Genomic DNA, 27,407 nt, shown 5'->3' with positions numbered 1-27,407 from the left:
CGTTGTGATTTCTCGACTAACCTTTCCCGTAGCTTAAATCCCAAATAACATTTCGATTCAATGTAACATTTCAAAATTATGCTTTGTCAGTCTAGTCGTGAGACAGACGGAATAAAAAATATCAGCGTAGAAAATGGAAATGCTAATGAGGCTCTCGATAATGTATGTGACCTGCTAGCATTAATACAAAAGTTATTTTTGGAACTTTAGCCCGTACGGATGTTGACTATCCGAGAAGCAGTTTATTTAGGTCGACTAGGGTCTTTCTAGGGGAAGATACATGCATGTGAGGTCAAGCTATGACAACAAATATGAAAGGTATGTATACTATTGTAAACCCATAGAAACCAGAACTGGACACACCAGTACGGATATTTCTTCAAGATTGTGGACGTGTGCCGAAGAAAAATGGCGCTAAATGTCCGTAGCCATGTGTGTATATTCCGTCTAAATAAATGCACTTTTTATGCATATACATGTATGCAATTTTAATGTTCTGCTCGAAATGCAAGAAAATAATTCCTTTTTTATATGCATGATGTAATTAGTATGTATAATTGTCTATCAGTTGTGGAAAACCGTCAGAATATAGTCAGTATGTCTCGACAAAATTCTCCTGTGGGGGTGCCCAAGCCAGCAGTCAGCTGGTTTGCTAGCTTCGTAGACCACAGCGAAACGACACACCCCCTTCAAAATACAGATATTCCGCATTCGTGGATTCGAAATAAACCTAATTCTATGCACAGATATATTGTGATTGTTGATATTACGGAATTTTATGGTATTTTTCTGCACCACCCCACGGAAATGTGCTATGGAAAGCTATGTTTACGGAGTGTTGCAAGGGAGAAACGTGAACTTTGATATCTAGATTCGACTAGTCCATTTCTCAAAAAGGGGTGGACAGCCTTTAATTGATAGTTACGTTACCGTTCAGGAAAACGATATTATCTAAAGCTTGAAATTTAAAGCACCCTTCACACTTTTGTAAATATGAATGAATCCCTGAATTTTAAATGGAGAACTTGTACAAAAAGTAGGAAACCAGATATGTTCTCTTTCATTTCTAGTTGTATACAAAATTGCTATGGGTGTTGGTTCAGGCTATAGGCCTATATAATGGACTTCTTCTCCCCCGAGAGAGAAAAAAGTTAGTAGCAAATCTATTGAGTTAAAATACTGAATGTACCCTACTATGGATTGTCAGTGATAAAATCGAACCAATAATGCATTTAGCAGCGAAATTTGAGTGCATGAAGGTGTCAAGTATTTCTTTGTACTGTTATATCTGAATGTAACTGAAAGTTATTAATTTGCATTAATGATTAATAGCTGCAGGATCCTCATACATAGTTTGTATAGACATATCTTCTATAATGTGTTCTGTAGTTTTGAGTAGTACTTTATTATATCGAGCCATCAGAGTAGATTTCAGACATTTTATTTGAATACAAAAAATATTTCATCAATACGTCTATTTATATATATATACAAAAAAAACTTGATGGCACGGTAAACAAATTAGGGACACAAAAATAAGCTTAGTTGTCATAAGCTAGTAAATGTCATTGACGAGAAATGATAAGTCTAGCTAGTAGATTTATTTTCCTTTTTTTTTTTAATTGAAAATTTTGCACAAACACAGCATGATATTGATAAATGACAAATTTTAATTGACAAAACAAACGTCAATTTCCTTATTCTTTGTCAATAATTTGATGTCAATCAGGAGGGCAAATTTTTGTTTTCATGAAAAAAAATTTGTCACAACCCACATGTACTCTTTTGTTTGAAAGGCTATGATAATTTTTCTCTACATGAACACTGCTGGGAAATGTTGGAATGTCACTTAACTGCTATATATATATCTTACTGTCAGAATTTGAGTATCGGGCCATAATGACCTGTTATGGGTCTTTGCATGTGCCAAAGTACAGTTATATAATATATATTATAGTTGTACATGTGGTCTAATTGAGTAAAAAATCTATTATCAAGATTTGTCGGAAATGTCCAACATCATGGTTAATGAAAGAATATCAGCTGATTGGTATAACATGTGAGAAAAATCTTTCGCTTTATTGTGTTTGCCATTTAATTTATATAAAATGCAAGCGTCTAGATAAGTGAAATGGCAAAGTTAGCACTACAAAGGAAAATAAAAAAAAATTCAAAACCGAAGAATTACGATTAAAGATTAATCGAACACTCTTGGATAGACAAATTGTAAAACTTGATAATCGATAAGGAAGTTTCAACAGATTCCCGTCATTATTATATAAATGTTTGAAGGGTATACCCATGTCAAATTATTAAGTTGGTTAAAATAGATGTCTTTTCAGAGCTTTTTTCAGTCCAAATCTACAGAATATTGTACAGTACTACCTGCCAATCCCTAGTTTTATAATATCTGTCAATAGCAACATTTTGCAGTCTGATCTAATGCAGCACATGTTGTATATCAACATGAAGGTCATTGAACCAAGCTGCTAGTACATCTGTCCAGTTATATTACATGTATACAAGTATACATACAATACTGTAGGTCAGTAAACCTACGATTAATCATGACACGTTAACTACATATCTGGGTACTGTCATTGATCTACAGTACAATTGCAAGGATTTTTCTGATAATGAGGGTTTTTTGGGGCCATTAATGTGCCCCATTCCCAATTATAATTATTTCAAATTCAATTTAAAATTTTAAGCCATATTCCCAAAATGTGCAGTTCACTCCTAAAAGAATCTTTCCAAATTTCTTATAATTCTTCCCAATATGAGACAAAAATGTCCCTTCCCCATGACCCAAGACTCGCATGTAGAAACAAATCATTAGGTCATGTGACTAAAAAAATGATTTTCATAAATGTGTATTTGTAGGCAAGTAATTGTATAATTTTTTCAAGATATTGATCCTTTTGACCCAATCAAATATGTATTGACCAAATTGTTCATGGATGTAAATGTATGATTGACATACGCTTTATATATAATTACCAAATTTATGATACACTGTAAATTCTCGCTTCACACCAGTGTTTTTTTTTTGGCCAGATCTACAGCCGACTTTAGGCTGTTTCCCCTGGCCAAAAAAAGTTGTATTTTCCCAATTTTGAAACATCATTTTTCCCAATTTAAAAAAAAAAAAAAATTGTATTGAATTTCTATCTGGTTATCTGTATTGTATTTCATTCCTAGAATATATGAATATTATGGTACGATAGTTGATCATCATACACATGAACAGTAGACTGACAAATTTACTTCCGCGATAGGCAAGTTGGCCTCAATTAGTCGTATAAACGGTATAAGGGAGGTAACTCGAATCCTGATCACTGTTGCGCTTTCCACAAATGACATGCAGGCAAGCGTTTCAGAGAGTCCGTAGTGAAACACCAAGATGAAAACAAGAAAACTTCCTTTGTTTTGTAGTCTAAGTAATAACCCAGGATGCTTGCTACTGACTCTTCATATCATGAGGCAGACTAGAAAAGCCAGTAAATGAAGTGTTTTGACTTATTTAAGTATTTTGTCATTATTTGCTATTTTTTCCAAATTCACCAAACACCGCAATTATTTTCCCAATGGAAAAGGCATAGGCTGTTGAAAAAATTACCTGAAAAAAACACTGGTCACACACAAATTTTGACCATTGATCATATCTGTCCCTTCTTTTATGCCACCACCAAGGAAATGGGGAGGGGCGTTTAGTGTTACCCATGTCTGTCGTCACGCCCCTTCCCATCCCGATGCAATGTAAGTAGCTTATCTCAGGAACTGCTGATGGGATCCTTATAATTACAAAACTGTGTTTCAACTTTCAGGGTGGCAGCGGGGACATTTATGTCTTAGAGACATTTTCTTGATTCTAGATCCAATTTGTGTGATATTTGCCATTATCTGTTTGTGTGTGTTTTAGAAGTTTTAATCTGGGGACATCATTTGTGAAATTTCCATTTTTTTTTGGGGAAAGAATAAAAAATGCATATTGGGAATGGAGTCATTTTTGTGGTTAAACATGTACATAAGCAGGTAAAAACTGAAAATGGTTCATGTGGGTTAGTAGAACTGAATATAATTGATCCAATTGACCCAGTTACATATAATTAATCTATATGAGTAGTCAGCCTACTCATATATATATATTAATCGTATGTAATTGGGTCATATATTAAGCTTTTAATTATAATGACATAATATTCTATGTTGGTAACTCTTAAATTTTGCTGACTAATTAGTTAACACAATATCAACCCTTAGGCTGCTGCATTGATTTGTATAGTAATGGCTCACAGATCTTAATTATATGCAATATGTAACAAAAAGTAACGTTTTTAAATTATCATAAGCTTAAAAATATTTTTATCATGTTGAGACTGAGGAGATATGATTCATCAACTGCCCTTTGAAAATTTAACTCCCAGTCGAGGAACAACTTTCGGCACGTGTAGCAGTGTGGGCCATTTTGAAAACTCCTGGGTCAAGGAATGTCTTTTGGTGAGTGTTGCAGTGACAGCCATTTTTATCATTGTGTCTTATGCCACGCGTAGCAGCCAAAGGGTTAATATAATGAACTTATATTAGGTTGAGTGATTACAAATCAGGATTCATTTTCCTTTTTGGGATAGTGTGATTAATTTTGATTCATTCTTAGGTGAAAGTGATCAATTGGGAATTGACATTTTTAGGTGTTAACTTCAAATGATCATAAAAAAATTCCAAATGTCAATTAGGAATGGGGCATATTTAATCAACCCCAAAAACATGCAGGAAAAAATCAGTTGGCATAATTAACTAACTTGATCTCCTATTGCCTGTTTGCTATCCAGATAACCACGTGCACCATGCTTGTAAACTTATGACCATAGATCTAGATCTATTTAATTTTCATTCATTTGTGTTCCCTGACAATATATACTGGGAGAAGTGATAGCTAAGCTGGTTAGAGAGCCGCATCGATCGTAATCTCACGTGAAGATCCGAGGTCACCAACATGTCACAGCGTTGCTTCTAGGATGCAAAATTGCAACAATTCTGCTTCTTCTAGCTGACCAAGTGCTGTGCAGTTGTAACTAAAATGTCCCATTCGTTTACTTGGTAAGGGCAATATTCTTTGTGTTTTCAAGTCAGCCAAAGCCTACAAACTTGTCCCTCGGTGATGTTTTACATGGTTACATTTCCAAAGCTCTACAGTAGGCAAATTTCCATTGAGTGTTGTGTACTGCTGTTGTCCAATCAGAATCGAGCTGTCATTCTTGATATAGCTAGCATGTGCAAATCTGTGTTGGAAGTACCATGATTGTCCCAAAACATGCCTGGTGTGTTCTTGACATTAGGTTGCACCATTCTAAGATAAATAAAACCTTATTAGAATTCCGTTTCGCAACAAATCGTCAGCCTGACATTGACAATTACAGTGATTCTGAAAGTGAAAGTGAGTAATTTATATACCCCAGACTGCAAAACATGCAGATTGTGATACGAGAAACTGAAGAACTGTCCAACAGCTGACATTCCATCGCGCTAATTACAATGTGATGTCTACACGTTGATATAGCATTTATTAAGTTGCATGAGTTGTGTATGAGAAATTGATATAAAATTATTTTACATAAAGAAATAATCAACCGGCAGCTTAAAGTTAGTCAACAGATCTAGAGCAGTCATTTGTTTATGGACACCTTCTTTGTCTGCCATGTTGTTTACTTATTGTATGCTTAACGTTGGTCAAGGGAGGTAACTGTGATATTTTAGGTATCATGATACAATTCAAGGATAGACAATCAATTGATGCAACACTCTGGTCCAATACATCAATGAATCGTTATACGTACACCACTAGTATATATATAGCTAGTCATAGATCTAGACTGCCCCATCAACCAATCATGACATAGCAGGGCTTTTTCTGAGGGCTTAATTTATGGGGCTGTTAATGGGCCCCATTTCCAAATGGAATTATTTCATTTTAAAGCCAAATTCCCAAAAAATTGTAGTTTACTCCTGAAAATGTTTTCCCAATTCACCAATTTTCTTCCCAAATTGAGACAAAAAGGCCCATCCCAAACCAGTGAGAAAAAGTGTGGGTTTCTCATGAGGATAGTCACTTTCATGATCATGGAGTGAAAAATGTAAACTTTATTTTATAACAATTGCTGAACAAGTTATTCCAACTTTTATCAATAACATTGTTGGCCTGGATAGAAGCATATACAGGGTCTTGTTGTAGGAGGTAACAAGAGTATATGTACCGAGAGAAAACCCACCTGGTGGGAGTTTTCACTGCGCCATGGCCACCCGATCATGGTAACATCAGGTTCGCTGGGTAGTTTGAATTCCTGCCATACTTACCGTAAATATTGTTTATGTTTCATACATGTATATAAATTATTACAAGTACTTCATCCCTTCCAGGAAATGAACATTTTGATCTGATTTTAAACTCAAATAAAATAAAATAATAGTATTTTGTTTAGCCCCATAAATGACTCTAGCATTTGATAGGCTATAAAAACCCAAACAAACAAATGAAGTCTATGATTTATTTTGATGTTAAACAATTGCTGTAAAATAAACATTTCTTATTTTGACAGGAACTTTAATGCATTTTAAGACTTTTTACTGTGCATGTGATAGATGTGATTTGATATATATTAAGTATTTTGTTGTAGATATAAATATATACCCTTGTATCTGTTTGTTGTTGTTATATTTTTAATTATTTGTTTCCTTGTTTAATTTATTCTGTCACATGATACTACTGAGTGTACAACACGTATGCATTAATTAACACTGCCCTAGTGCCATATATATGTAGTTAACATGAATATGATCGTGATGTATTGTGCACCGATGGATAATACATATTTCATAAAGGCCTATAAAAAATATTGAATGCATAATGTTTCCACTGAGGAAATCTTTTGTTTCTGGCAATATTTTTTTAGCATTTGGACTGATTAAAATTTAATTGAGTTTCTTTTAATAAAGATACATTGGGTCAATCATTACATATTTTTGATAAAATTTCAGAAAATCTGTGGTTTGGGGCCGGGTCCGGTTTGTTTATGCTGTTTAGTCTATATAATATATATATGGGCAGTCTACATATAGAGAGGCATCTAAATTTCAAAGTATCTGAATTCTTGAAAATGATAGGAAAAGTATCTGGTTCTAATTAATTATTTAGTGGAAACACCAGGGCTTATAATATTTTTCAGGCCTAGAATTAATTGATTACTAACTATTACCAATTAAATGCTTTGGTATTCTTGGTATTCTGAATTGTGATAGTAAACCCGTGAATTTATCTGTGGGGTTTTCTGTTAATTATTCTGATGATTTCCTGTTTGCAAAATTTCATCCCCCTAAATTAAACATCCCTCCCCTCCTAAGAAAAAATTAAAAAAAAAAAAAATTATAGCCATCCCCACTTGACCATAGCCAGTACATATTCAAGTTAACTACACTATATTTAATTTTCAGACCAGAGGAATATAATGACGCATTGGTGCTGAGTTTCTATATCAGAAATGACATTTTATGACATTAACCAATTTTGAATTTTCTAACAAATATAACTTGTAACCTGATGATGATGTGGGAATTCTGTAGACAATAACCACAATTTTTTCAGAGCACACCAGTCACACTGAACATATGTACAGCCCAGCTAGTATGCAGCACATCCCCGATTCGGCCTCGGGGGCTAAGTTGACGAATGAGCGAAAAGGTAGGGCCCTTCATAAAACTCAATGCGAAAAAAGGGCAGGTTTTGAGAAGTGCAAATTGGAAATCATGTTTTTTTTTTCACCGAGGATGATTAAATTTGCAGCAATGCAGGTGAGGTGGCCATTTCAAAATGTTATTTAAGTTGTCGAAAGAAAGGGGGAAAAATCAAAAAGGGGAGATAACTTTGCATGATCAAATCAGGTTGTTCTTGTTGGACCAATGTAAATCTTGAGATATTTCAGAAATAAATAAAAAAAAAATATGTGAAAGGAAATCTCAAAACATGGTAATGAGCAGCTTGTATGAGACTTATGAACTGTTCTTTGACATACGAATGACGACACAGCCAAATTTTAAATTTGAGCAAATTACATAAATTTGTCCCACAAATGCAGTTCTAGTGTTTCTTCCTCATAGTCCTCAAGTAGCCAACTGTGCCTACATACATTATGATAATGTAATTAATATTTCATTGAAAATTTGGAAGATATTCTTCATTTTTCTTAATTTTGGGAAATAAAGACATTTTGTTTTCAGTTGTAAAACAAAAAAATATCAAATGTACATTCTGAAATCTGGTTGATTAGCCCTGACATACAGAGACTAATTTGGTCTATTAATGAAGTTAAAAGACATTTTTTATTCCAAATTTTCTTTTCTACTGATCATGAGTACATGTTAATCCAACACATATATATTTGCTTGTAATGCCTTTAATTTTTGCACTTTTATTTTTACAATTAATTGGAATCGTATTTCATAAACATGGTGTTTTGCCGTGGTTTTATTTTCAGAACTTTTCTTGTTTATCATTATTTATAGTACATGATTACAAGGGATCTGTCAATTACATTTTCAGAAGTCATATGTATTCGTACATAGCTTGCTTTAATAATTTCAGTTAAATTTCCTTGGAAAGAGTAATTTGTTACCTCCCTTTGATTTTGTGACTGTAAAAACTTTGTTGTGGGCTAGTTGCTAACATTTTACTTTATGTCTTTACATTTAAAAAACCTTGATCCAAATTCTCATATTGGTTTCCAAAGTTGCTTACTACTCACAAAACTTGTCCTTTTTATTGCCTAGTAATCTTGATGATCAAAATATCTTTAAATTTCGAGAATGCTGTTTTTACGACATTTGAAATTTCTTGTTTTCGTTTCTATCGATGATGACAAACAAGAAAACTTGTATGAACAAGATTATTATCTCCAATTACATATTTATGATGCTGGATGTTTTATGACCAGACATCAATTACTTTTCCACTTTAGTTTCATTTTGACAGTTTGAATTGATAAAAAACAGTTGACACATCAACTTAAAGTTTTCCGTCATAGTAATAAGTAATAGCTACCATAAGACAATGCATCAGCAAAAATGAACACTGCTAAAAGCCTTCAACTGAGAAATTTGTATGGCTAATTTTCTCTTTAATTGATCAATATCAAATTGGTCAAAAATGATTTCTATGGATGTAAACAGATCAGTATATTGCAAATTATAAAAAGATAAACATGAATTTGGTTTTATTACTGAAATTTCTAAATTGAAGGTAAGTAAAAAAATTTATAATTGAAAAAAAAAGCATGATGATATGAGAATATCAAGATATACCTGATTGAATATGATTTTTAATTACTTTATACGAGATAAGTCTCTGCAAAATAGCATATATAGCTGTTAGATAGCATGTATTTCATGTTGTAAGTAGCAGCATACATGTATATATATACCTGTAGAGTGTAAACCTATTTTTAAGTTCAATTTTTCTGTGTTTGTTAACTTTGTTGTACAAAACCTTGGCTTGAATCTCTTGCCCCTTGATATATATATATATATATGACATGCAGCTTGAATCCTTATGAAGACAAATCTTGTAATAGGTTTTATAGGGTCAGTATCACTGATGAGTTATCTGCCCTTGAGTAGGGTGATCAGCTGATTGGGACCTCAAAGTTATTTTAATTATAAATGACTGTGGATTAAACCAGTTTTCTTTTTCTTTCACAGCCCAGATCGAGGTGATCCCTTGTAAGGTCTGCGGTGACAAGTCGTCGGGGGTACACTATGGTGTAATTACATGTGAAGGTTGTAAGGTACGTCTGGGAAATTAAGACAAAATGTCACATGTACCAATTGTATGGTAACCAAGATAAATAGGATAATTAATTTACATGTTGCAAGATACAAGGTTATCACATGTACATGGAATGAATTTGTTCCACAATTTTGAAGTTTTCCTACAGAAAAATCTTTTGATACCCCATGCCACTCAAATGTTTCTGATGACAAAAGCTAGCAGACTATATATATTGATATCAATATTTAGTTTTGATTTTAAGGGAGTTTTCAGACAAAACTTTTTGTGCAATTTTGAGAAATTTGGCAAGGAGATAACTTTTTGATATACCATTAAGATATTTCTTAATGACAAAATCTAGCTGTTGCAGTATAAGTATCAATGTCTGGTTTTGATTTTTCACAGATTTTATGCGATTTGAGAAATTTTAGCGGGACATATCTCTTTAACCCTTTCAACCCTATGAAACTTACGTGGACTCTGCCATTCATTTATCATTTGAAGTCCAATATGGTCAGTTGGGGTGAAAGGGTTAATATGGATCTTTGAGATATTTTGAATGACCAAAATTAATGCTAGCAGTTGCAGTATAATATTGATATCTATGTTTGATTTTTCAGGGATTTTTCCGACGAAGCCAGGCTGGTCCGGTGAATTACCAGTGTCCCCGTAATAAAAACTGTGTGATTGACAGAGTAAACAGAAACAGATGTCAATACTGTCGGCTACAGAAGTGTATTGCATTAGGCATGTCGAGAGATGGTAGGTATACACTTAAGACAGGATATTTCCATCAAGGGAGATAACTCATTGTTGGTATATGCCAGCGATTTACCCAGTACTACATGTTATATACATGGCAATGACTTCGGCAGCTTTTATGCTTTACGATGTGTTGAATTTTCAGTACCTAATGTTTTGTAGTTTATCTGAGCACTATATATATTTAAAAGTCTGTCTGCCCTGTGTGAAGTAGACAACCTTGAGCTTGTAGTATTAATCCCTGACCTGAGCACTATATAAAAGCCAGTTTGCCCGATGTTAAGTAGGCGACCTTGAGCTTGTAGTATTTACTCATGATCTGAGCACTATATAATAGTCAGTTTGCCCTATGTTAAGTAGGTGACCTTGACCTTGTAGTATTTATCCTGACCTGAGCACTATATAAAAGCCAGTTTGCCCCTATGTTAAGTAGACGACCTTGACCTTGTAGTATTTACTCTATTTTGTAGTATATATGAGCACTATATAGAAGTCAGTTTGCCCTATATTAAGTAGATGACCTTGACCTTGCAGTATTTACTCTATTTTGTAGTATATATGAGCACTATATAAAAGTCCCCACGCCCTATGCTAATATAAGTAGACGACCTTGACCTTACAGTATTTATTCTTGTTACGTATATGATATAGATCTCGGCGATAAAATAAGTCAGCTTGCCCTAGTACAGGTAAATGACAATGACCTTGGATACTCAACACCAGCTTGCTTACTGTCTAGATTGTCTGATAAGAAATCCTGATAAAAAGTTTGAAGGTTATATATTTACTGATAAAATACAAGTATGTGTGCACAGACCAAACAACTCATGTTTACAGGTCGTTAACACAGGGCATGAGGAGCTTGAGACCTGTTGTAACCGGGGCTTATCAAGTGGCATGGTGTTTCACATAGGTTTGATCCCTAGCTATAAAAAAAACACATCAAAGCCAAAAAAAAAAAAGTTGTTATATTGTAAATGAATCTTATTAGATGAACAAAACAAAAACATTGAGATATCTTTTTTATCAAAGTGAAATCCAGACTGCAGAACTCATTTCAGTTTGGAATATAAACTTTATTTATTTTACCACATATACAAAACAAATGATATCAACTCATGTTGGTTACACTTGTTTGGCCTGATGAAAGTACTAGTGCACATCAGGTCTTAATGTGAGAAGAAATTAAACGGGAGTTCTCTGGGAAAAACCCACGAGGTCAGGCAGGTGACCCCATACCTTTTCATGCCAATTGGGGAAATTGAATCCCTGCCACCTAGGTGAAAGGCAAGTGTGTCACCTGACCACTAATCCCAGTTTGGAAGCCTGTGACATCTAAGTCAATGCCTTCCATTTTAAAACTGACCTATTTAAAAAGCAATAATAGTATGTATGTGAAATGTAATAGTACAATCTAGATAAGTCCCTGTTTTTTTTTAAGCTCAAATTTTAAATTTAAATTATATTTACTGGTGAATGAAATATATTGAAGAAGTTAAAGTATACATACCTGTTTAAATGTTTTTTGGCAAAAAAAAAAGAAAAAAATCCAACCCTAAAAGTTATTTATGTCAAATATTTAGAATAAGAGCTAGTGTACTCTTAAAGAATGTACTGTAATGTGATGTCAGGTGCTAGAAATTATTTTTGTAAAGTTTTTATAAATAGGGTGTGTTAAAAGAACACACAATGAAAAAATCTTTTATTGAGCAAGAGTACTAGTATTACGTGACTTTTGTTGTCAGTCATCTAGATAGCAAGATTATAGGTCAGTAGTTGGAGATAAAAAATTGCAGTGAGCATGGTCTTGTTGATAACAGGCGATCATATCTAAGTGTGTAAGGACTGCAACGTGTTATAACAAAGTAAATAAACCAACGGAATTTTTTTTTACGTCCATTTAACTTATCCTAGGGACATACATTTACTGTTCGTCCCTGATTCTGTCTGTTTTTGTTTTATTATGATAAGGGTTTCGAAAAAGAGAAATATGTTGGTGTAACATGAATGTCCCTGTACCTGTTTAAATCGCACCAATCGCCAGAAATGAAATGCCCCATTTACCTGCTTTATTTTGACCCCCACAAATGACCTAAAAAAACATTTAACCTACATTGCAGCAGCAACGGCCATTTGTGGGGTCAAAATAAAGTGGGGAACTAGGGCATTCGTGTTAAATCGGAGCCTAAATGGAGGTGTTGAGAGATATTTGAGTACCAGATGAATTCCAAATGTGACCGGCCAATGGCACACTTACCTTTTCATGTCCGATTGGGTAACCAAACACTAGTTGACGACTTAATTCAATACCATTGATATACCCAAACATCACTTATCGTAGCGGCAGGGTTGAAACTCTAAACTCAATTAGTGGTTATGTTTAGATAGAATTTCTGATAAAGTTAGATGATTATATAATTGTTTATATAATTGTCTAGCTGTGTGGTCAATGATGTTAGGAAAATATATTCTACATATAGTCAGGGTAAACTTTCTGCAAAGTTTAACTCAAAAAAGCCTCACTTACCAAAGATTTAATACGAATGAAATGTGTTGTCGGCTGACATTATCATTATGTAGATAGTTAAAACATAAAACATAATAGAACTTCGATCATGATTTTTCTTTTCTCTTTTTTTTTAAAGTACAAATATTTCATTCCCCAAGCAGTAGAAATATGATGATATTTTCAACCTGTGTGTAACTGCAATTGCCATTTTTGTGTTCCTAAATATACTTATCGCTCTGCCATACTTATGGTTGATCGGGTTGCCAAGCTTGTGGAGCCCTGGTTTCAGGTGTTATTTTCATACAAATAATCACAAAGGATTTGGATTCGCGGTAGACTCACATCGCGGTAGTCTCTCCTTGCATGTTGACATGAAAATAAACCCCACGCAAAATATGAATGATTTACATACAGTAGATCACAGGAATTGCTTATTGCAGGGCTTTGTTCAACCATTAATGGGTCCCATTCCCAATTGAAATTATTTCATAAGTAAGCCAAATTCCCCAAATTTGCAGTTTACTCCTGAAAAAATTCTTCCCAATTCTCCAATTTTCTTCCCAAAAAGAGACAAAAAGCCCCTCCCAAACAAATGACAAAAAGCCCTGTATCGTTACCGTAGAAACATAATCAGAATATTTGGTAAAGAATGAAGTATACATGTGTTATAATCATCTTTTTACATTTCAGCTGTGAAGTTTGGCCGTATGTCAAAAAAGCAAAGGGAAAAAGTAGAAGATGAAGCCAACTTTGTAAAACAGAACCGAATAAATGGATATGGTCCAGCGTCTCCAACACAACTCATACCCTCGCCAAATAACAACAATCAATTTACAGGGTACGCAACCTCATACACTGAAAATGCATTCATATACGGCATAGTTGGTAATATTTACTGGGGATTTCATGAAATTCATTGAAGGACTATTTGAATGGCCATCTTGAATGATTGCACTCTGATCATGTCCGTGTATAATAAGAAATTGCAAATTTAACAAGCAGTGATATTTCAAATTCTCTAGATACTGCTTTTAAAGATATTCGTGATATTCATCAAAAAATCAATATAAATTCATTAAAAATTAAATTATTAAAACTTAATATTTAATTATGTCAACTCCAGAAATGTTAAAAAATCTTTCTTTAAAGTCACTTACAAATCAATTTGTGAAAATTAAATGAGCATCATCTAGTTCTGTAATCATCCAGGAATAAATAAATTACTTTTAGATATTAGAAATGTCTTCTATTTTACAAAGTATTTCAGTGAAGTGTGGTAATATATGATCCAAATTCGAGTAGTTGAGGTGACTTTTTGCTTTGTGTGAACGAGCTGATCCATGTGTAATATGTGTGCAGGAAGGCAGTACTAAACCTGTAGTTATAGGTTTCTAGGACCACTCATGCACACATGCTATAGATAATTCCTTCAGTGTGTTTTCACTTAGTCACAAAGCGTACTTTCCATTCTATTTTTAGCTATTTTTCTTGCACTTAAGTGAGTGCACTTGTTCAAGATGGCTGCTCACTAGTCATTTAAATAAATATAAAGATATCGGCAATCAAATACCCAGTTGATTGTTATATCGGATATTACACTTTAATGTATAGATATCTACATAAATATAAATCATATGTATGGAGGAATAAGTCGGATGCTGTCTTTACCAGCTTACTGCATATATTTGACAAAGTATATAGTGGTCTACAGAATTCAATATCTATTACATTAATTGTGTTACTTTAGATAAAAACTTGTGGTTTTCAGATACACAGATCCAAATTATCTGTATACGAGTAACGGGTACACGTACGGTCTCCCGTCGCCAACGGAAACGCCGCAACCAGAGACACCAGTGACCTCCGACCCACCATCGTACACGGTGGCGACCACATCTCCCACCACAACACAAGCTACTCCACATCCGGTGACTCTTATCAGGGCTATTGATCTCATGGATTCTGGTGAGCCTCTTCTAGTGATGGGAATCACTTTTTATGCCACGCCATGAAATGGGGTCATATTGTGTTTGTCCCGTCCCGTCCTAATGCAGTGTAACTAGCTAATCTCGGTAACTGCTGATGTGATCCTCACCAAACTGTTTCGAGGTGTCAAGTGGCAGTCTGAGTGGGGGCATTTATGTCTTACGGACATTTTCTAGTTATGGTATAATTCATCATTACTATTTTCCAATTGGTCATGGAGCTAATATACTAGTTTTGGGAATTTTTTTTATAAAAGTCATTATCAAGTATAACAATTTTTCAAATGACCAATCATCAATTATTGATCGATCATCAACAGAAAGGAAATATCTACCAAAGAATTCATCACAATGAGTAAATTTGTGCATATGTTCAGAGAAGTATTTGCATTTTTAATTATCTAAAATTGTTTATGAATTTGACCATTTTGTCACTGTGTGTTGTAAGTCTTTAATATTAACAATTTTTTGATAAAATGCATCTTATAGTTGACATGTTCAATCAGAGAAAACCATGATCGAGTATTCAGTCGAAAACATTTCCAAAGTCTTCCTTATAAGAGCCAGATTTGGTCAGTTTACTGGTTCTATTAATAGGTCAGAATTGAAAGTCAGAGTAATTAATCCTGAACATACTAATCTGTCATTGTTGTATTAGTACTTGAGGAAAAATGACCTTGAACTTGTGTTTGGTGATTACAGTTACATTTGGTAAAGCCATCATTGATGCACATGTACGGACGTGCTTGTATAGTAAAGAACAGATCGATCTGGTGAAATCCAATCTCCCCACACTGGAAATACTAGAGGCCTTCAAGAATATGGTGAGTTTCAAAGCCTGAAAACAAGAGGCATTTAAGAATAAGGTAAAATTCATGGGAACTGCTAAAGGTCTAATCTGTCTTAATGGCTTTGGAAGCAGATAAGAGAGGACATTTTCAGGAATAGGGCTTCCAGTTGACGCTTGACTTTTAGCAATTTCAGATCTTTGGATAGCATAATAGGCTTTTAAGAATATGGTATGATTTTTAAAGAATAATGGCCTCACAGAATATTGTAAATTTCATAGGAAAAAGAGAAGGATTTAAGAATAAGGTAAAATTCAAAGAAAATACTAGAGATCTAATCAGTCTTTATGGTTTTTGAAGCAAATAAATTAGGAATCTTTTTAGGAGCAGGGCTCCGAGTTGACCTTTGACTTCAAGCAATTTCTCAGATCTCTACCCTTGTTGGTTTGTGTATCTTGGTAAGCTGAGAAATGGACTGGTCTGTGCTGTTGTGTCCATACGACATTCTAGATTTACCCTTATTGCTCTGGGTGGTATGCAACAAGCTTCATATATGTTATTCAGTGAGGTAGTCAACAACTACTACAAGGAGACCTTGCCTCAAAATGACCCTGGCTGTTCACGGCCCATAAATCAAACAAAGAAACCCCCAGGTGACATAATTTTCTAGTGTTCTGGAGTAAAATCATCAATATTTTATGGTGGGAATTATTATAAAATTATTATAGGAATATGTCTAGCCTGTGTGATTAGCCAGAATCATTTTAGGCAGGTCTCTTTGGTCCTAAATGACCATGGCTGTCGATGTTCCGTAAAACTTAAACAAACAAAGGTCTCCTTGCAGAACTGCAGCTAGTGGCAAATCCAATATACAACACATGATATTCTTGTCACACGCTTTTCATAGTGAATGGAATAAAATGGCTGTATCTTGCTCTAGGATACAACCCAGGCAATACAAGATGGTCTGTGATCTTAGCTTCCTGAAAAATGTAAACCATAAACAACCTGGGCAGGAAAAAGGAGAGTGGCTAAAATCATTAAATAAATGGTCATATTATAAAAAAGAATCAATGAAGGATGTCGAAAGTAAAAGATGTAATAAGTTTTGATTTTCCTATTGTAGACACATAAACAGTTGTGGGCAGAGGTGGCTGAAAAAATTACGATAGCTGTGCAGCAAATCATCGAGTTTGCCAAGATGGTGCCAGGCTTCATGGATTTGTCACAGGATGACCAGATCATGTTATTAAAAGCAGGTAAAAAGGTTGAAATTACATAGCATATCAAAAGGATATTAAATCTAGGTAAACAGGTTTTAATTCCCCACCATTTAGAATAAATATATCTGATATGTCTATGTATACCCCTGTACCTGTGCATATGTATATATATATATATATAAGTTAAAAAGTTTAAGGTGAACCTTACGGACGAAAAATATGCATTTAAAAAGAATAAAAAACATGACACAGCAGCTAGCGCTTTCGTCACGTCTAGGTGACTTTTCAGAATCTGAAATCCTGAAGAGTCACCTAGACGTGACGAAAGCGCTAGCTGCTGTGTCGTGTTTTTTATTCTTTTTAAGTATATATTATAGGATACATACTTTGTATGCTTTTAAAAAAGGGTAGAATCTGACTATCGGACAATTTCTAATAATGAACATTGGACATAACTACATACAGCGTCATCTATTTTCCACCGGTGCCATTTGCAATCTTTTTAATAAGGCATTTATGCATCATGATGTCCCCTGAATTAAACATTTGTCAATAACAGCAGAAAATACTGACATCGTAACGAAACCATACGTCTAGCTTAGAATAGATACAAAGAGGGCCAAATCCAGAAGAAAATATAAATGTTTGTGGAGACTTGAAAAATTACGATGAGAATAAGACCAGGTGTTACGGAAGGGTTTCAAATTAAAAAAAATTACTAAAAAGTTGGATAGGAGCGATGGACACAGACAACCTGATATTATTCATTGTGTCGTATGTAATATTTATTCATCATGCCTAAAACTCAGATATCTAGCTGTTTATTGATTCGTTTTGATAAAAACTAGCTGTGTTAATAAACAAGTAACACAGCTAACAAAACAAACAAAACTTATGTCCATGAAAAAAATGATAAAGATATTGATTTGGATTGCAATATTTCTGAGTTATAGTTGATATATTTTGCTGTTTCAGGGAGTTTTGAGCTGGGATTAATACGATGTTGCAGAGTGTTTGATGTCGTCCGGAATAGTGTTGTATTCGGAAACACTCTTTTACCACTAGAGGCCTTTGATGGTTTTAGTAAGTTGAGCTGACTACAATGTAATATTATCTGTAGAAATGTTTCCATATGTATCAACACTTCACTTTTGTCAAATTTGAAAAAAGACGAGATCACATATACAATAACACTTGTTTATAATGAATTTGATATATATGGGACCAGAGGAAATAGGTCGTTATATTCAAAATTTTTGAGAGTGTTTTAGGATATATCTGGTCGAGCCTAATTTTGGATTTTGATTTAATTCAAGAAAAGTAGAAACTTGTATCAAGTCTGTTTGTCTGGAGGAAGTTTTATTGTATAAGTTACTGATGAAACTACAACAACAATGCTTGGGCAATCAGCATTGAATTTTAAATAATATTTGGAAAATTCATACACAGAGCTCTTCAATTGATTCTAGCTGTGCTTCGAAAAAAATCTTGATTTAAATACTAAATTCGATTTTTTACTTCCATTTCAGATGAGGAGGAAACCCATTTAAGAGACAATATTTTTGAGTTTGTGAAGTCGCTGATGATGTTAAATCTTACAGAAACAGAATTGGCGCTCTTTAGTGCTGTCATGTTGATACGCCCGGGTGAGTGACCTCCCTTTATTGGTGTAGAGTTACCTCCCTTTATTGGCGTAGTTTTATCCATTTAGTTATTAACGCCATACTATACAGATATATACATCATTTATACATTAAATAAGGTATATTTCAGTAAAGTATTTACCCAATCATAGGAATACAGACAGAGAAAGTTGAACAAAGCCAAGGGAGGTCATCCTTAAATGAACATTTCAGGTTGTTCAAGTTAAAACAATTTATTTTCTCAGATCGTCCAGGAATTACCTCCTTTGAACATTTTAGGTTAAACAAGTGTTTAAACAATTTATTTTCTCAGATCGTCCAGGAATTACCTCCCTTGAACATTTTAGGTTAAACAAGTGTTTAAACTATTTATTTTCTCAGATCGGCCAGGACTAAAGGAATTACCTGACATTCAAAAACTTTACGAAAAGGCACTGGCTGCTCTGAAGATGGAGATAGGCAAGAGTCATACAGAGGATGGTGAACTGCTAAATAAGCTGATGATACATGCTTTCTCACTTCAAAATCTAAGTGCCCAACATATTGTGCTATTGAATAAGTTCAAACAGTCTGCTCCAGAAGTGGAGTTTCCTGCCCTTCATAAGGAACTCTTCAGTGTTGAAGGGCTAGATAATTCCTGAATTGTGCTAGTACGCCACCATTTTGTTCTGTTAAAACACTGCAGGGAGAACGTGAAAGATTTTTTAGCATTGTTCGGAACTTACAGAAACAGAGACAATGTTTATCATTGCGGTTGAAGTTCTTATTTTCATTCGTTGTGGAAAAGATTATGAAAACAACATGGAGGATATTGTTGTTTGCTGAATGATTTCATTTATATTATGGAGGCCTCATTCATGTATTATTGTTGGTAGGAGTATATGTTGTTTATGTACATAAACTGTTTTACTTTAATGTGGTATAAATTGTTAAACCCCATCCATACACCTTAACCACAATTTGTTTTAATGAGAGGAGAGTCTAATTTTATGGTTTCAATCCTGCAAGTCAAAATTTTTGATGTACTCAATTCCAGATTATTTCATCGTTTTTAATTTACCTTGTATAAATGTTAGAAATAATTTCAAAAATTGCAGTAAAACTCATAATGTCATGTCAAAATTGCTGCTGGTCAAAATCACATTAACAAGACATTTCATCTACCATGTCTTTAGGTGACAATAAAATTATTGAGGATTCAATATAAGAAAAAAATCTGTAAAATAAAGCTTGAAAAGAAATAATTGTGGAAAAACATTATTACGACATAGGCTAGATTTCATATCGGCTGTATTTGATTAAAACTAGGACGAATTCAAAATTGTGGGAGGCATTTTTTTCAGAGATCTCAACATCCATCAAATATTGAAACATATTTAGGATTAAGAATTCTACAAAACAGAGATTTACCCTGCAACCCATCAAATATTAAGTGCCTCCTATCCCTCCAACACAGATAATTACAAACTACAAACAGGTCTTGGTTATTTCTTAAGTGGATGTTTTAGGTCCTGATAAAAACCAAACTTTACTGAAAAAGCTGTATGGATGAATATGTGGTGATTTCATTCAGGCAGAAATTTGAGCTAACGTCTCCGATATAAAGTTTAATTAACAAACTTTAGAGTTCAAACTCAGAATCAGTTATCATGATATGTGATTGTTGAATTTGAAAGATTTCTTTTGATTTAAGCTCTTTCTTCAACTTAATATAAAGTACGAAGTAATTACCAATGTAAAGAATACCGTCTGGATATGTAGAAACATAAATCTAGAAATGAATATGCACACTGCTATATACATTGTCCCTTAACAACATATGTTGTGGACAGTTTTTGTAACCTAAGACTTGAATATCATCAATTATGAATTGAAAAAGAATATGTTTTGATTGAACATATGGAATCTTGACCGCAGTTGTAGAGAGGCTAACCTTAACCCTGACACGCTGATATACGTATACCTCGTCCAGAGGTATTTTAAGGTCGCGTTTTATCAGGACAGCAGCCCATCGCTTGTAAACTATACTCTGTTATCAGTGTCATAACACCCATTACATAGCCACGCTGTTATCAGTGTTATCAGTGTCATAACACCCATTACATAGCCACGCTGTTTTTTTTCTGTAGCTCAAATAAGATCAATGAGATTTCATCAACAGTTGATTTATATTTTTTGTTTTAAATTGCATAAAATTATAAATGTCACAAAGTACATATGAAGAAATTTGGATATATGTTGATCTTTAATCTCTGCCTCTACTGGAAAATTTGTTTGAAAAATTCCAAGAAAAAAAATAGTGTGAATTAAAAAAAAATTGCTAACAAGGCATAATTGATTGTTGGTTCCAAATAAAAAATGAACTCATGAAAAATATTTCAATGCGTGTGATTGAAATTTGTATTGTTTCCATTGGGCTGCCTATATATATACATTGACATTTGTGATGAATTTAAATGTCTGCAGGGATTAATTGTAGTCATAATTTTTTTTTCCAATTTAGTTTTGAATTGGAGGTCAAAGTTTGTGGGTTTGAAACCCTAATACTACAGCATGATAAATCACTTACAAGCGTTTATATATCTTTTATTGTTTTCTTTTATGAAAAGACATCTTGAATTCTAAAATTAGGATTTGTTTGACATGAAGAATCATATTTAACGACGAGTTAAGGTCGAAGAGTTCAAAATTTATTTTTCAAACATTCTTTGTACTATTTGGAATGACATTTTCACCCCAACACTGAATACAGACAAGTTTTAGTTTGTAGCGCACAATGTATTGAAAGACAGTGAATATTACTTAATCAAAATATTCAAACATGGATATGGCATTCATGGTCCTTATAAATGGCACTAAACTTTGTAGACAAACCTACAATATTGTATTGTTGGTCATCTTTGCAGGGGCTTTTCATTGAAATCAAGGTCATTAAGTATGATACAAAAATAAATATCCAGCGAATATGTAAATATGTTTACAAGGTGTTGCAGTGCAAAATGTAATGTTCAAAACTAGGTTCGACAATGGCAACTGCAAAATATTTGTCTGCAAAATGTCTGCAAAGGGTATGTCGTTATATATAACAACTATAAATGCCATATTAGCACAATTCAACAGTTTTATTTACATTTCCTGCGCCTTTTGCTTGTATAGATGCTAGTTTTATTTGAACTAAAACAGGTTTTTACTGAAAATGTACTTCTGTAGATGGAACCGGTTAAAATGATGATGTTATTGTGATCGCACAAGTTGTTACCAACAGTTACTGTCTGGTTACATTAGGGAAATGCCATACAAATGTAAAGCTACCCCATGTTCTTACTTTTAAAAGGAAACAATGGAAGAGTGTTGTAGCCAGAGGCCTACTTGATTTGCACTCTTCTCCTTCTAGAATATATCTTCTGGTCACTCGATTTGGAGCTCTTCTGCTTCTGGAAGATCTTCTACCTCTTCTGTCTCGAAGCTGGAGGATTTATCTTCCAAGATGGCGGCGACCATGTTTTAAGTGTGTGAGTGATGAGTTTCACTAGAGAAGGATTTATGACACATACATGCACATGTTTGTGTCATAGTGTTTGAGAAAACTTGGAAAACTTGTTTGTTTTGGGTTATGTTCTTCCGGTTTACTCGATTTACATATAACTGAATGCGATCTTCTGAGAAGGCTTCTCTTCCGAGAAGAGGGCAAATCGAGTTGGGCTCTGGAGTGTTATATACCATGTTATCTGTACATGTACCATGCAGATTGTCTGTTACTCTGACAGTCGTGAATCAATCAATTATCAAACCTATCTTCATTGTTCAAACCCTATCAAGTACAGTTACATTAACGAATCAATTATGCTTTGATCCTGTTTAAAATTTAGCCTGATGCAACTTTTCAGAACCATTAATCAAGCCAATATTCATAGTTCATGCCATGGGTGCAGTATTACTTCAAGGAGTTGAATTATACTTTGAACCCCTGTCAATGAAAAAATCAAACCTGATGCAACTTTTCAGAACCAGTTATCAAACTACTAAGTAATCAAAGCACAGTTCGTACCATGTCAAGTACAGTACTATTTCGTGTAGTTCAAATATACTTTGATCCTGTCAGTTTAAATTTCAGTAGGATGCAACAAATAAAATTCCTGATTATAGCTAGCAACATGTTAATTTAGACATTTTTTTGTACAAAAATATTTTTAAAAAACCCAAAATATCAACACATGAATGAATTTCATTTCATGAAAAGTTCTCTGTACACTTTTATCAATCCGTAATTTGTAACTGTTGCTATGTTAAGCCAATATCCTGTTTCTTGGTGCAAATTATTCTTCAGGGGGCATAACTCTAACTAGTACATCACAGAATACTGATTTCCCATTGGGAACACACTAATAAATTTGGGGCGAGATCGAACATGTATCTATATTTACTTCACTGTTACTGTTAAAAATTACTATGAAAAAGACGCCAATAATTTATAAATAGATTTATTGATTGTTATTTCATCATAGTCATGATATAACCAAGGGAGGTAACTGTAGATGGATAGATAACAACAGTGAACATTTGTTTGATAATTACTTTACTCTAAAAAGAATGTGATTCATGAATGAGTGAGTTTGCCTTTGTTGAAATGAATGGGCCGGCCAGATATAGGTATCATTGGTGTTTGTATTATACTTACATTGTTATATTTAGTATGTAGTAGATTACTGAACTAAGTGATCTCTGTTTTGTATATAATATATATATATATATATATGTATATGAGAAAGTCGCACAAGATTTTATCTGTACAGATATTAACCAGTAACAATTTCTTTGATGATACCTATATATAATCTATATATATATATATATAAATATTGATATTTTAATTAACAAGAAAAGAAACATTTTTTTCAAAGGTAGTACTGTTAAGCTGTTGGTAAGAATATTTCCAAATCTGACTTAAAACAAACAGTTTTGAAATTTGGACATAATTGATTATTTTTTCATCCACAAAATCTTAAAATGATTTGATGTCATTCCTGCTTTTAATAGCCTGCCTTTGTTCATCAGTTGACTGTCAAATCGTATATTTCTCACACTATAGAAAAAGCAATACATTACCATAGCATTCCATTCGATAAACAGATACTGTATAAAATAAAGTGTAACTGCAATAGTAACTAAATTTAATCAGATTAATATGGGAAAAAAATAAAATAATAATGAAATTCACAGATGGCACATGGTCAAAATGATTGAATCTATGATAATGTATATTTCCAAATTCCAGTTTCCTGTAATTCATCTCATAGTGGCAAACTGAGTTTTTATGTTATGAATCTAAGGGTCATACATATTATTTATACTTATTCAAAAAATTTAAGATCTGCTTTTCATTTCAATTTTATTGGAATAGCTCGTCCCTATACACGCCAATGATTCCGCTACAGTCAAATTTTAAATATTGTCATTTCTAATTAGTTTGTAGTTCATTAAGAGATTGGTAATTTCTATTGCTCAATCTAGTTGATATTGAATATCTCATTATTCTCTGTGGAGTAGCAGAGAGTAAGTTACAGATCCAGATATGACTTCAACATGATTGTCTAATTCACTGATTAGCACTGTTTACAAACCTTAATAACAAGATCTCAAGCATGAAGTAATATCCCGGTAACTGTTTTTGTACCTCGGTGACAGATTCAGCATTTCTTCATACTGTAAACGTTGAAATTTACGCGAGGGGGGCGGGGATTATGTTAATAACGCGGAGTCCTATCGATCGCAAAAATTTCCCCCATGCGTATTATTTTGATATCAATTTATCAATTTACGTAATCTCAAATTACAAACGGAAATAATAACGGGTGGATCGATCATGAAAATTACCCCACACGAGTTTACATATTGGAATCATGAAATTTACAACACCACCACACCCCTCCACTGTTTACTGTAGTTGCTTTTGGTACTAAGGTATTTTAGCCTTTACAAGTTTTGTTTGTTTTACAACCATTGCAACACAACTTATATTAGCTTATATAAATCCCTCTTGTTAGCCGGGAATGGAGTGCGAGAGTTTTCTTACTGGGGGAGGAAACCAGAGTACCCGGAGAAAAACCCACGTGGTCGGATATGGGATCCCATGTACCTTTTCACATCTGATCAGGGAATCAAACCCCTGTGTCTAGGTGAAATGCGAGTGTGTTATGAATGTGCTACCCGACCCCCCTCTATACTAAAATACAAATTAACTGATTCCTAATCGGGCATAAACAGCTTTGATTTCACAGTTCACTGATCACAGTTAGTCATATCATAGAGGCGTTCAACAGTTTTAGTGCTATTTTTTTAAATTTTTCAACGTTATCTTTGAATGATTTTATTAGGTACTTTTAATTGATCATCAGAAGTTTTCGAAGCAAAATTTTCTTCTTCTGAATTGTGTATATACTATCAATTAATGTGTAAACAGGTTATATCAATTTCACAAAGAAAACGAAACATACCTCATGAGATGAAAGCCTATAAGGCCATAATAGTCGACCTGCTTAATGAACACCACAGCAGGCAGAAATCAAAAACTGAATGTAAATACTTATCTAGTCAAAAGTTTCAGAAAATTTTGAGGAAATTTTGATTTTTTTTTGAAGATGAACAGCAGACTTGCAGGAGGCCAATGATTTGATGATGCAATAGTGGAAGCTGCCATACTCAGCATTCATAAAAATATTGAAATTTCATTTGATATTAATTGCAATTTTTCCTTAAAACCTGCTGGAGGTGGGTGGAGGGATTCACAAAACAATTAGTGAAATCTGATTTTAAAAATGTGATTTGTTGATGAGTTACCTCCCTTTAAGTGATGAATTACCTCCCTTCAAACGTTTCCTTGTAAATGTCTGCGATTAAGTGTAAATTTAAAGTTTCACATTATAATCAAGACATCTTGATTTTTAAGCTGCAAATATTTTTGTTGAAAAGTGTACAGCTAAAATTACGTTTGTAAAATATCTAGGATGACAGATTGCCATATAAATGTGTATAGATATGTATATATATACAGATATTATAAGAAGACGCCTTGTTTACATGCTCACATAACGATTTACATTTACTTTCTCACTTGTAAATAATTCCTCGCTCCACTGTCAGGTAATGGTCCTTACCAGTTGGTCTCTGTGTTAATTTGGATTATCACAGTCCATATTAGAGATAAGCTTTTATATTATCTTTAGTCACTTTTCAATTGAGAATAAGTCTAGTTATAGTTTAAATCGTCATGTAATCAGGTATTATTTTCTGATTTTTTTTTTTCTCCAGATTCTGAGGGCAATTGTTTGTAAAGAAAGTTTAAAAACATGACAGTAACTTTGTTTATTGAAAATTATTTGGCTGTATCTTTCATGGTAAGTGATTGTTTATGTAAACAGTTTCTTATCATCGGTGAAAATAAAGCATAAAAGTTAATATGAGTTAAATGATAAAGATAATCTCACACTCGTGGCTATTTAATATGGAATTTGTTAACTTGTTCAATAATTTAAAGCCGAAACTTGTTTACTAAATTTAATATGAAATAGTCACTCATGTAAGCTCCACTTTGTCTAGTGCATTGTATGTACAAAATAGCGATATCTCTTTCTACAGATACTGGTATGTATCTAAGACATTGTTTGTACAAAATAGCAACATCTCTATATATGGGTACTTGCAATGTATATATCTAGGACATTGTACAAAATAGAGATATCTCTATGGATACTTGTATGTATCTAGGACATTGTACAAAATAGAGATATCTCTATGGATACTTGTATGTATCTAGGACATTGTACAAAATAGAGATATCTCTATGGATACTTGTATGTATCTAGGACATTGTACAAAATAGAGATATCTCTATGGATACTTGTAAATATCTAGGACATTGTACAAAATAGAGATATCTCTATGGATACTTGTATGTATCTAGGACATTGTACAAAATAGAGATATCTCTATGGATACTTGTATGTATCTAGGACATTGTACAAAATAGAGATATCTCTATGGATACTTGTAAATATCTAGGACATTGTACAAAATAGAGATATCTCTATGGATACTTGTATGTATCTAGGACATTGTTCAAAGCAGTAACTATTTTATTGATAGCTGACCATTTTAACTAACGAGACTGACCGGTATAAAAGTGACCATCACTGTACAGTTAATGTACACTACCATTTCTTACCAAAGATAATGTACACACACATATATAATGTACAGTGTAATATGTAAGCTAATAGGAAGAAACTTTTTTTTTCTTCTTTTTTTTTGTTTTTTGTTTTTTATATATATAGATAAGCAGTTTTATGATCATTTTCAAATGATTATATTATGTAAGTTAGATAGATATTTAGTTCTCATACATGAGTTTTCGTAGGTGATGAAAGTTTCTATGACTGAAGATTGAAGTCCTGCATATTGTTGAATTGTACGACTTTCATTAAATACATGATGAGTTTAATGAATATTGTGCATATTCCTATATGGCCTTTTATTCTGAACCTGCTTCGGGCATTAGTCTTTCTCTAAGAGTGGAGATTGGCAGATCATGTACTATTTACTTCCACATAAAATTGCTAATTATATTGCTTCATATGTTTCATTATTTTGATGTGTAGTTGACTTTCTAAACACTGTCATATGC

General features: G+C 33.4%; 1 protein-coding gene across 2 annotated transcripts; it reads left to right on the top strand.

Annotated features, from left to right (window-relative positions):
• The first annotated feature begins 205 nt into the window (after positions 1-205).
• LOC117314968 (probable nuclear hormone receptor HR3) lies at positions 206-22,196 on the top strand. 2 transcript variants are annotated; one of them, XM_033869084.1, is made up of 11 exons: positions 206-318; positions 7,640-7,735; positions 9,748-9,833; positions 10,438-10,579; positions 13,779-13,926; positions 14,857-15,053; positions 15,776-15,897; positions 16,988-17,120; positions 18,060-18,167; positions 18,614-18,730; positions 19,109-22,196. In XM_033869084.1, the coding sequence occupies exons 1-11, from the start codon at positions 300-302 to the stop codon at positions 19,366-19,368; spliced, it is 1,428 nt and encodes a 475-aa protein (XP_033724975.1). In that variant the 5' UTR covers positions 206-299; the 3' UTR covers positions 19,369-22,196. The 2 variants fall into 2 exon arrangements, with proteins under 2 accessions (XP_033724975.1, XP_033724976.1); XM_033869085.1 differs by lacking the exon at positions 7,640-7,735.
• Positions 22,197-27,407: the final 5,211 nt, after the last annotated feature.

This window comes from Pecten maximus, chromosome 17 (genome assembly GCF_902652985.1).
Source record: "Pecten maximus chromosome 17, xPecMax1.1, whole genome shotgun sequence".
In the NCBI taxonomy this organism is placed as follows: Eukaryota; Metazoa; Mollusca; class Bivalvia; order Pectinida; family Pectinidae; genus Pecten; species Pecten maximus.
This window is presented reverse-complemented; position numbering and strand designations above follow the sequence as displayed.

What these genes read in the sequence shown, in the direction of transcription:
- LOC117314968 (XM_033869084.1), top strand. An exon ending in ATTAGGCATGTCGAGAGATG is followed by an intron (nt 10,580 to 13,778) that starts GTAGGTATACAC and finishes TTTACATTTCAG; the next exon opens with CTGTGAAGTTTGGCCGTATG. An exon ending in AGAGGCCTTTGATGGTTTTA is followed by an intron (nt 18,168 to 18,613) that starts GTAAGTTGAGCT and finishes CTTCCATTTCAG; the next exon opens with ATGAGGAGGAAACCCATTTA.